Source organism: Pteropus medius, unplaced genomic scaffold (genome assembly GCF_902729225.1).
Source record: "Pteropus medius unplaced genomic scaffold, Ma_sr-lr_union100, whole genome shotgun sequence".
Taxonomy (NCBI): Eukaryota; Metazoa; Chordata; class Mammalia; order Chiroptera; family Pteropodidae; genus Pteropus; species Pteropus medius.
Window position 1 is genome coordinate 1,302,501 of NW_024353908.1, and position 11,924 is coordinate 1,314,424.

The 11,924-nt window shown below is 46.6% G+C and overlaps 1 protein-coding gene across 1 annotated transcript; it reads left to right on the top strand.

The window, feature by feature from the left end:
* Positions 1–230: 230 nt before the first annotated feature.
* ZIC1 (Zic family zinc finger 1) lies at positions 231–4,249 on the top strand. Its single transcript, XM_039851613.1, has 3 exons — positions 231–1,290; positions 2,725–2,888; positions 3,536–4,249. The coding sequence occupies exons 1-3, from the start codon at positions 309–311 to the stop codon at positions 3,731–3,733; spliced, it is 1,344 nt and encodes a 447-aa protein (XP_039707547.1). The 5' UTR covers positions 231–308; the 3' UTR covers positions 3,734–4,249.
* Positions 4,250–11,924: the final 7,675 nt, after the last annotated feature.

An 11,924-nucleotide genomic window follows, 5' to 3' on the forward strand; every position in this document is an offset into this window, starting at 1 on the left:
ACTGAGCGGTGAGAAAGTGCGAGCCGGGCGGTGGGGTTTGCTCCGCCGGCGCCGGAGCCCGCCTTGCTCGAGGCCCGCAGCCGTCCGGCTTCCGCGCGCTTGGCCAAGCAGGCTCCCCGGCGCCCGGCGCCTCAGCCTGCGGGCTAGGACTTCGCGAGGTGGGTCGACTCCTCCTCCCTCCTCTTTTTCTTCCTCCTCTCCTTCCGCCTCCCATACCTCCTCCTCCTCCTCCTCCTCCTGGTTTTCCCTCCTCGGCGGGCGAGGGTGGGGGGGGCAGGGGAAGCCGGGGCTTGCCCCGCGCAGCCACGATGCTCCTGGATGCCGGCCCCCAGTATCCCGCGATCGGCGTGACCACCTTTGGCGCGTCCCGCCACCACTCGGCAGGCGACGTGTCCGAGCGCGACGTGGGCCTGGGTATCAACCCGTTTGCCGACGGCATGGGCGCCTTCAAGCTCAACCCCAGCTCGCATGAGCTAGCCTCCGCGGGCCAGACGGCCTTCACGTCGCAGGCACCTGGTTACGCGGCTGCCGCTGCCCTTGGCCATCACCACCACCCTGGCCACGTCGGCTCCTACTCGAGCGCTGCCTTCAACTCTACGCGGGACTTTCTGTTCCGCAACCGGGGCTTCGGCGACGCGGCGGCGGCAGCCAGCGCGCAGCACAGCTTGTTCGCTGCTTCTGCTGGGGGCTTCGGGGGCCCACACGGCCACACGGACGCCGCGGGCCACCTCCTCTTCCCAGGCCTTCACGAGCAGGCAGCGGGCCACGCGTCACCCAACGTGGTCAACGGGCAGATGAGGCTTGGCTTCTCGGGGGACATGTACCCGCGGCCCGAGCAGTATGGCCAGGTAACCAGCCCGCGTTCAGAGCACTATGCCGCGCCGCAGTTGCACGGCTACGGGCCCATGAACGTGAACATGGCCGCGCATCACGGCGCCGGAGCCTTTTTCCGCTACATGCGCCAACCCATCAAGCAGGAGCTTATCTGCAAGTGGATCGAGCCGGAGCAGCTGGCTAACCCAAAAAAGTCGTGCAACAAAACTTTCAGCACCATGCACGAGCTGGTAACGCACGTCACCGTGGAGCACGTCGGCGGACCTGAGCAGAGTAATCACATCTGCTTCTGGGAGGAGTGTCCGCGCGAGGGCAAGCCCTTCAAAGCCAAATACAAACTGGTCAACCACATCCGCGTGCATACGGGCGAGAAGCCCTTCCCCTGCCCCTTTCCTGGGTGCGGCAAGGTCTTCGCGCGTTCCGAGAACTTAAAGATCCACAAAAGGACGCACACAGGTACGGAAATCTCTGTCCTTGACACCCTCCATATCCCCCCGCCCCATCGTGGGCCTGGGACCCGAAAATCCAAAAGTTGGTGGTCAGGCGCACGAACGGGGCCTTGGTTGGTCTGGGCGTCAGGTTCCACAGGCGGGCAGCGAAAGTGTACACTGGTTTTTAGTTTGAAGCTCGAAATTATGAAGAAGTAAAGAAAGGATTGGACGGGAAGGATAGGGATGTAGATTTTTAAATGAAGAATACAAATGGCCGGGAGAGCAGAGACAAACCCTGCTTTACAGAATCCTTGGTGCGCGTGAAGCCGGGAGAGGTGTCCTTGGTGGCGGCGGCAGAGGTTCCGGCCGCTCCAGCTGCAGATAGTTCTAAATCTAAACGTTTGCTTCCGGCCAACATGCCTCTCTACGTACTTGGTGAGGACTTTCCCAAAGGAAGGAACTGAGGAAATTGGAGGAGATCAAATGAAGGGGCATAGAAAGAAACACAAACAGAAAGACGGAAAGGTGAGAGGGAGTGGTGAAAGTCCGGCCTGAGGAGGCTTTTAGAGGCTTATGCATATTCAAAGAGCCCAATTTTAGCAGTGACTTGTTCGTGAGTAGGCTTGAGTCGGGAGAGCCGGTGGAAGGCAGTCTTTTTTGTTAGTCTATGAGATGGATTTCAAAACACCAATTTCTGTGCGTTGGCCTTTAAAAATAAAGAGACCAGTCGGAAACAGAAGAAAAGTTGGCGGCGAGCTCGGGTTTGTAGTCTGGGTGGGCCAGGCCATTCTGGGGCTCTTGCTCCAAAAAGACCGGGAATCCGGTCTGCTTTCCTATTCTGGTTTGCCCTGGTGATTCCTGAGAACTGCATTTGGAATTTACGGTTTAACCCGCAGTCAGAGAAAAATTTGCGGTGCTGTAGTTTGGGCCCAGATTACGTTATAAAATGTGAGTGACTGTGTGTTTGTGGGGTGGGGGGTGAGGATGGGGGTGTAGGAGGTGACAAAAGAGAGGCGCGAGCGTCAGGGGAGGTGGGGAGAGGAGAAAGAGCAAAACAGCAGGAGAATCAGCCCGGAATGTGAAAATTAGAAACCGAGAACTAGGTAGAGCCGCCTGAAGTCGTCTGAATAGCCCCGGGCAGAAAAACCTGAAGCCAGACCCACTACAACTCTGGGATCTAAAAATTACAGCAACAACAACAACAACAACAACAACAACAACAATAATAATAATAAATCTGTATCTAATTAGATCAGGAGTTAAAATAATTCAGATATTTATATATCCATTGCATATACATGACTTAATTGAAGACCAGGTTTTTGAGCTTTCCAAGTGCTAAACCTGGACCGCTGACTTTTTTTTGTTTGTTTTTATTTTCCCATTTGTTTACATTAAAAAAAAATAGCAGCAGGATTTGTTCTAATCAGATTTCTCTCTTTATTCCCTTTCACGCCAGGAGAGAAGCCCTTCAAGTGCGAGTTCGAGGGCTGCGACCGACGCTTCGCCAATAGTAGCGACCGAAAGAAGCATATGCACGTGCACACGAGTGACAAGCCCTATCTCTGCAAGATGTGCGACAAGTCCTACACGCACCCCAGCTCTCTGCGCAAACACATGAAGGTAATCACCGCGCTCCTGCCGCCCGCCTGTGAGCCAAGAGTCCGGTCTACTCTTTGGCCGGGATCCGGTGGCGAGTGGCAGGCAGCCGGCCGGTGGCAGGAGCCCGCGGAGGCTGAAAGGCAAAGGTTCCACTTTGAGTGGGGCGAACAGAGAGGGCGGGAGCTGGAAAAGGGGCTGGGGGCTCCCAGACCACTCTAAATCTACTACTTAATAATAAAAATAAAAAGAAGTTAACACTCCAGCAGAGGCCACGACTAAATTTGACCCGGAGAGGGAGCGAGGGCTGCACCTAGCTGGTTAATGCTGCCGAAGCTGCCGCCATTGTAGCAGGCAGCGTTAGCATAAGAGTTGGGGTCCTGTATGTAGACCTGAGCAAGCAAAGTTCACCGGCTGCGGGAGGGACCATCTGGGGTTCTAGCCCCATATCCAGCATCCTCTTTCCAGATCTGTTTTTCTTTTGTAGTTGCGGGGGGCGGTCGCCCTGCCTGTAGGGCTGAGGCAGGGCAATCACGTCCCGCTGGTGGGACTTCCCTGGAGGTCAAGGAGATCCAGGGCTCCGGGGAAAGGCGGTGCGAGGCCTTCACTCATCATAGGCTTCTGCCGCTCCAGCTCTTTATCTCCTTAAAAACGTGACTTTATTTCCGCAGGTCCACGAATCCTCCTCGCAGGGCTCACAGCCTTCGCCTGCCGCCAGCTCTGGCTACGAGTCCTCCACGCCGCCCACCATCGTGTCTCCCTCCACAGACAACCCGACCACCAGCTCCTTGTCGCCCTCCTCCTCCGCGGTCCACCACACAGCCGGCCACAGCGCGCTCTCCTCCAATTTTAATGAATGGTACGTTTAAAATTAGAAACAAAACACCGATCGAAACGCTATTTAAGAGACTGAATACACACACGTATACAAAATATTACTGAAAGAACCTTGCAAATCAAAACAGCCTCCCCCACCCCTCAATCCATATATATTTTTTTGAGGACCGAGTAAGAGAGAGAAAACACCAAACCTTTGAAAATTTCCCCCTTTTTCCTTTTTCTTTCTTTTTCCCTTTTCCCTTTCTTTCTTTATACCCCCTCCCCTCCCCCCTTTTTTTTGGCCAAGGCTTGGTAGCCAAGGGGCAGGAGGGGGAGTCGAAGAGAAGGCGGCCACCTGACCAAATGCTGCCAACCCTGAGGGCCAGTTTCTCGCCAGAAACGGAACAGGCTCTCTAGGCTTAGGCTTTTTTTTTCCTTTGCATTCTTGTAAATACAGAATTATTAGCTTAAAACTGTACTGTTGGATTCTGTAAATAGTTATATCTCAGTTGGAGCAGGCGGGAGGATCGTGGCGTTGTGGTCTTTGCATTGGGGGAGGGGGAGGGGCTGGGATTGGGTGGGGGAGGGGGTGGGCGGCCGAAAGCCAACTGTTTGTACTGAATGGCAAGAATGTTCTAGTAAATGTGTACCAAAATGTGAATTACTTTGTATAATTACAGTCTCCACGTCGACCTAACAGAATATTATTGGTATTAATGTGCTTTTTTTTTTCTTTGTATAAAGTGGAAACATTTTGTCCCAAAGTCTAAGTACTTTAGTGCAGTAAAATGTTGTTTCACGTCCTGTCAAGAATTCGTATAGTACGAGCCTGGATCTGCGTGTCAAACTGTTCCATTTGTTTATGTTAAGTGAAATTAAAAAAAGATATAAACTATAACTGTCCCGTTGCTTTTGGCAAAAGATACAACCACATAATGTATATAATTCCTAGTTTCCATATTTATCCGCATGTAAAGGGACGGTTTATTCATGTTACAGCTATTCAATATTTATGGCTAGAAGAATTCGTTATGTACACTTTAGTTTCCAGAACTGTTTGGTAACCTTTCGTACCTTATTAAAGATTCTTAAATCTCAGTGATTGTGGTAGGAATTTCTTCTTCACTCCCAGCAACCTGCTGCCTTTTCTGACAGCCTTAGTGGTTCTCTGGAAAATCTCTCCAGTCTCCCCTGCCTTCCCTTTCTGTCATCGCAGGTCGTATAAACGTGATAAATGAACGCTACCCTGCTGGCTCTCCGAGAGGGTGTAATTAGTATTTATATCAAAATTTATGAAACAAATTTTAGGCCGCAGTATAATTTAAATGACCTTTGCAGACGTAGAATAACAACCATAAAAATAACAGAAATAGATTGCACAGGCGACATCAATATTAATGTAGGCGAATTGTCAGAAGCTTAGGGCTTGCTCTGCAGCGTTGCAAATGAACTTGCAGAAGAGGGTTCTGCTGCCCCCCCACAAATTAAATTCCCCAGGCTGAAACCGAGTTACAGATTTACAATATCATATTTTAAACTGCAGTCTTCAATTAAACCATTTATGGCTATAACTAATTTTCAGGATGTCGACGCATGCTTTTTCAGGCCTTCCTTTGTACAAAAGTAAACGTCCATAAAACGTTTTACTTATATTTCTTCAAACATGATGCTAATTTAAATTAATTACTTCCTATGATATGTTATTATTGCTATAATTTTGCCACAGTTATTAGTTCTCTCAAAAATACATCTAGGGAAGAGAATTATTTTATGTAATTTTATTATCTTTCTATCTCTTTTATTTATTTCTCATTTACTTAAGAAATTCGTTCCATTGGCTGGCGTCGATACAGTAAATTTGTAAATGAGGAGACAATATAAAAATCTAAATTACTTGTGCTTAATGACTGTAGCGGAACGCCTTTTCTCTAAATCAGATTGTCTTTCTTGCAGTTTAGTTTGATAGATTTGCAAGCTATGCTGCTCCCTCGAAGTTAGCTTCACTGGTAGAAACGCAAGCCTCTTTGTCTCTGGTTGTAGCTTGCATGATCACCCCATTAAGCAGACGACCTAACTGGAGATCACAAATCAGGGCCTTGGCTGTACATATAAGGGGTAAATGTGTCAAAACAGGAGGCAAAACTGATCTCACGGTGGGCAAGGAGGAATCTGGATCTGCTTCTTTAAAATATACTAAGTAAGTTCAGAAAGTCACAGGCAATATTGGCTTAGAAGAGAAAAACAAGTAGGACAACCCCTCAAAAGGACGAGAATCCCTTAAGATCCTCACATTTATTTTAAAGTGATATTAATTCTTCACAGTATACCATTGACCAATTACAAAATTAAAATGTTAAATTCTCCTTAAAATTATTTGTTGACTTGTCCTTCGATTTCTTGCTATTTGTATTTGTCACTTTTAGTCAACAAAATTTTACTGGCTAAGGAAGAGATTTGGTAAACTTTCTGTAGCACATTAAAAACTAGAAATGGTGGTGTTTAATTTTTTAAAAAATGTTATTGTGATTGTAAGAGTAAATATCTACCTTTCCCGAAAAGAGCGCCACCTTGCAAGATTTTGCCAGATTTAAGGAAGCCAAACACCTAAGCAGGAATTGCTGCTAGCCCTCCAAATTCCTGAGACCAAAAGCTGTCTCCAATTGACTTTGGAGGTTTGAAATTGATTAACAGTGTAGAATTTGAAGTGACTCCAGACACTAGATCAAAAATTAACAAAAAACAGAAAGAAGAATAAAGATAACTCATCTCTCTAGGAAAGATAAACACCTCAATTAATAATCCTTCCCCTTCCCATTAGAGATCAGAATGTCTGGGAGCCTGATATGAGTATAATGACAATGATGGTAATAACAACAACAACAACAGTACTTTTGTAACTTTGTTAGTGTATTTAGGAAGATAGTAAATTAATGCATTTTTCTAAATATAGTTTTGAATTCAAATTTGGAAATATAAACATCTCATTATTTGTTATATACCTGTTGCCTTTTTTACTTTAATATCATAGCATAATTATTAAATATCATACTATGAGATACGATTTAAGTAGAGTATTTTAAAGATAAACTTTAGGGGTAAATATTTACTTCAAAACTATATTTTAACTATATACTTTTTAGACTTTGAAGGCCAAATAAACATTTGAGGAGTACTATGTGTTTGTTTGTGAATAATCTTACTCACAGGAAAGGAACTTTTATAGTAGAAGCCAATATTTATGCCAATCATCCTTATGCATTCTCTTTTCTAACACCCACCACAAAGGAAAAGTCATTAATGATGTAGGTCATCTAAAATAATGGTTCAAACTTCAATGTAGTCTATTATTTTTGCTAGTACCTTTAATGTCTGCTTCTTGAGATGTATTCTTCATACTTTTCTTCATGGGCTATTAGGTTCTGAAACACATGAATGTGAACAGCGAAATATATTGTTAGACCCTATTTAGCAGGAGCTGAAGATGCTGCAAATGACTGGTTTCCATGTGTAGCTGTGGATTTTGATTTAGGCAGAAAGCCATCCTGGTTCATATTTTGACTGCATTGTATTCTGGATACTGTCAAATGATTAGAATAGCTAACAAGTTATTAAAAAGTTATATTGTGTCAACAAAAAATGCCTGAGTACAAGCAATCATATTTGAGAAATGAAGAGAAATAAATTGTGGTGTGTGTGTACATTTATAGAGTAAGCACATAAATATACAAGCATCATTTATAGGGGGGCTAAGTAATTTTCAAACATTTCAGATCCTTTGTTTTCTTCTTCAAAAGCTACCCCCAACTGCTATAAGCATTTGCAGCTGATGATTTTGATTTTTTAAAGTCAAGCATTCAAGTTAACCTTTAAGAAGCAAACCACCTCCAAAAGAAAGATGTAACCTTTCAATTGCCCCATATGCTTATCATTTTTTTTTCTTTAACTGACAATATAAATAGCACTAACCTTCTTTGCTGATGGGCCTGGCATTTAGATGTTTTTATTTGTTGATTGTGAAATTTTCTCAGAATTTTTAAAGGGCTGGCAACAGAACTATACTCCCCAAATACCTCACCCAGCCCAGAAACTCTCCACATTTTCCCTTTTAGAGGCCAAGACATAATTGGTGGCCTGGACCTCTTGTGAATCAGTGCTGGTAGAGTTGGTACCTGAGCATCCTGGTTTCCAGGAAGCAGCTTAGAGAAGGCCCTGGCCCTTATAGAGCAGCATCAGCTTATGGTTTGGGAAACTGTATGTTTTCTGGCAAACTAAAAATGAAGACACTGAGCTTGTGCCTTTGATTATTTGTGAACTAGATATGAAGCCATCAGATTTTAGACATTTCCAAGTTACATTTCTTTCTTTTTTTTTTTCAACTTGAAATATTGATTACAAATTTATCTCCTCTCTAGGTACAGAGTTCTCACTTCCTCCTAGCCTCAAGTATAGATCTTATAGAACTATGTGTTCATATCAGGGAAAAAAAAGTGTTTTCATAAAATTGTTCACATCTGATATCACTCTCTGGTTTTAAAATTCTTGAATGTAGAGTAGCAATGCAAAGATTTATCCCTCGTATGCTAGTCAAACCACCAAGGGTTCACATTATTCATGGTGTTCTTTTTCAGCTTTCTACCACCCCATTTATCATCAGTGATATGTGCCCACTTTAACTGGTTAGGTATAGAGAGTAAGACTTTATGGGGTAACTACACTAATCTATTTTTTTGAATGATATTCATTAGTTTGAGACAATAAATAAAAATGTCAATTTTTTCTAACATCACACGTGAGAGCCTTTTCCTCAAAGTGTATGAGGAAATATATGATGACATAACATACACAAAAATATGAGCAATGTTCTCCATTAATCTGTGCAAGGCTAGTTTGCTCCAAAGTCTTTACTTCAGCAAGAGGAAACAGGATGAGGCTATACCAGGGGCTATTTTTATCATACATGTTGAATTTTGGCATTAGTTCCTAAGGTATATTTCCACTTTAAGAGCAAGGAAATAAAATGATATGAAGTTTCCAATTAATGCTATACTGGAAGTGGGTTTTTCAAGAATAAGAAACCAGATTTAGCAATCTACTATGGAAATGAAATTGGTACTGAAGATGTTAGGGACTTATAACTGTCAACAATGTTTTGGCTGCCCCAGATTGTTTGCCGGGCATCTCTTTAAGCGCATGCTGGAGAATTCACAGGCTGTGAAACATACACGGTGATATTTTCACGTAGAGCGTACATGAGAATCAACTATTAAGTTTGGATATAAACATATGGGGATAGTATCTTAAAACACACACAAGTTCAAAGGCAAGCGACCTTAAACTTAAAAAATATATATTATTATGCAGCTGTCCTTTGTGTACCAATTCCCATTAGCTATAGAAAAAATAAGGACATAAAGAAGGCGAGAGAAGCACACCTCCTGATTCCTATTAAAAATGTTTGTTTATCCGGGAAAATCCTAGCCTCTGGCAAAGAAAAATGAAAGTTGTGGAGGAAGGTAAAACCACAAGAAAGTATAGGGGTGAGTGAGTCTGTTCGTCAAGGGAGATTTTTGTCCTGAAGAATTCCGTGAAAATATATAAACTCGAGATCTGGGGGTGGGTGTGGGTGGAACAGTAAGACTTCTCCACATCACCTCCACCGAAGCCCGGTGATCCGCTTCTAGGGGATAGTTGCGTCACCCTGCAGCCCAGCGGGGCGCTATCCAAGTCTGCCGCCGCTGGGGCTGCGGCTGGAGGGCAGCACGCATGCGCGGTCCGCGATCCGCGGTTCCACGTGCTGATGAATATGCAGAGTAGTCTCCGCCCACGCGGGCTACAGAGGGAACTGCTCAGAGCCTCTGGCCTGTGAAAGCCGCTAGCCCGGATGCCGAAATAGTGCAGCGAAGAAGCTGCACGTGTTTGTTTTTAAACCGTCTTGGTTGAAGTAAATTCACAAAGCCAGGCAGAGAGTAGGCTGAAACAATTTGCGGCCCCGCCACCTGAACCACAAGCGGAGAGGGCTGATAGTTTCCCCTATCCCAAGGGCCGCGGGCTGCGAGGTGGCCGAGCCTCAGTGGACCACAAGCCATGCTACTGAAAATTCCTCCTCCTCCTGTCTCCTTCCAAGTTGGGAACTGGCACCCTACCCTGGCTGTTCTCGAATCCCTTAGTACCCTGTAAAAGACATCCTCGCCTACTCACTTGGCATCTAGACATAACTCAAGCCTGAGGTGTGTATGTGGAGGGGGCGGGCTGGGACACTAAGAGTTTTGCTAGCGCTCACCCTCTTCCTTTGCACAGATCCAGGCCTGAGTGTCCCATCTGTAATTCATTATTCTATGTTCATATTCTCTCTCTCTCTCTCTCTCTCTCTCTCTCTCTCTCTCTCTCTCTCTCTCTTTCTCTCTCTCTCTCTCTCTCTCTTTTCCCCCCCCCACTCCCCGCCCCCCATTATCTATCATCTATCTATCTACCTATCTGATTTTTTTCTTTCTTCTTTTCTTTCCTCTCTCCCAGTTCGTCTTTCTCTTTCTGGTCGTGCCCCAGCCCCTCTTGCCCCATTTGGGGGACTAGCAGCCGCTTACTTGAATGGCTTCTCTAGGGTTTTCATTCCACCCTTCCTAAATCATACTTGTCAGCTAGCATGCTTAGGAGATGGTATTAGTTCTGTTAAGCTCAAATGTGCTTACCTGGTGCAAACATTATGACTGGTGGAATAACTGACCTGGCTTAGAGACCTGGAAAGTATAGGGTTTGGCCGAGTTGAGGTGCGGGCTATTATTGCCTTCCTCTCCTGGTAACATTCCTGGGGGTTCTGCACGTTGCAAGATATTTTGTGGCCAATGTACTGTCATTTCCAGAGCGAATGCACAACCTGTCTGGTGGAATGATCAACACTTGTAAACAAAGGGGAGGGGTAAGGGAGAGTTCTTAGGTTATTCTATCCTCAGACTGACATTTGTAGTTTTGCCTTTGGGGATTTTAGTCAAAATCCTAAGTAACAGCCAACAAGTTCCAATCTTCCTGTGGATATTACTTTCAATTGGACAGGTAGACCACTTCCATGGTGCCCACTCTCTTACTTCCCTCATTGTCAACAGGAGAGGTCATGTGTCACTGCCCAGTTCTCACTGCGGTCTAACCCAGGGCTTTTTAGCCCTGCCCGTTCCGCGGGCCATACATAGCAGCATTTCGCCTGACAGCCACCACTTACTTACCCAGTCTTCAGCTTTGAACCTGAGAGTGAGGCAGAGGGGTTCCAGTTATGAGCCTGCCAGGACAAAGCCTTTCCTCCTACCCAGCCTCCAAGTCTTGGAGCTCAATAACACGAGGATGGCCCAAGAAGATCCAATGTGACTTGGGCACACGGAGGCCTGGCAGAAGCTCCTCACTCCCACTCCCGCAGATTGGGCGGAAAGGGACCAGAGCAGAAGGGCCCTTTTGTCCAAGACCCCTGGAGGCCGGAGAGCTATCGTCTGGTCAGGAGCCCAGAGTCCCTGGATCCAAAGGAATGCCACAAGGGCCACCCAAAATAAAATCCCTTCCATTTTGGTCCTTTTGTGTTTGAATATTTTGAAGGTGGGAAGCAAGCTAGACTACCGGCTCCACGCTAATGACAAAGACCAGAGTCGGGCTGGCTGGAGAGAACAAGCCCAGTGTGGGTTCCTGTGTTCTTCCTCGAAAGGCTAAGGTCCCCAAGAACCCTTTTCATTTGGCGAGGGGCTTGAGGGAAGGGAGGGGCGGAGGCGGGAGCAGGCCCTGGTCTGCAAGCCAGTGGCCTGGCGCGCGGACTTTCTGGCTGTTCGGCTTGGCCGCCAGTGTCCACGCAGGCGACACGGTTGCCCTCTTCCGAGCCAGAGAGTGGGGACGCCCCTTCCCCTTTCCTCCCATTCCCACCGCCGGCGCCCCTGGGTAGGCGCCAGGGTCGGGTGGCGGAGAGGCGGGCTCTGGGGCCTCCTCCAGGCCAGGCCGAGTTCAGTCTGAGGAGGCAACCGGGGCAGGGGGAGGGGGTGTTGTTCGTGGGCCCAGGCCAAGGGAAGATGGACCCTAAACCAGACAGACGCTTTCTTTCCCCCCACTAGCGCCTTAGTTTCTGCCCAAATTGCGCGTCTTGAGTAGGACTATCTGCCTGGCCTCTCTCTCTGCTGCCAACCTTGCCCGAAACCTAGCCCCCAGACCTGGTAAGTCATGTTTTTCCCTCACTCCGCCCAGCCACCTTCCCAGTGGACTCGGCCCGCTACTGCG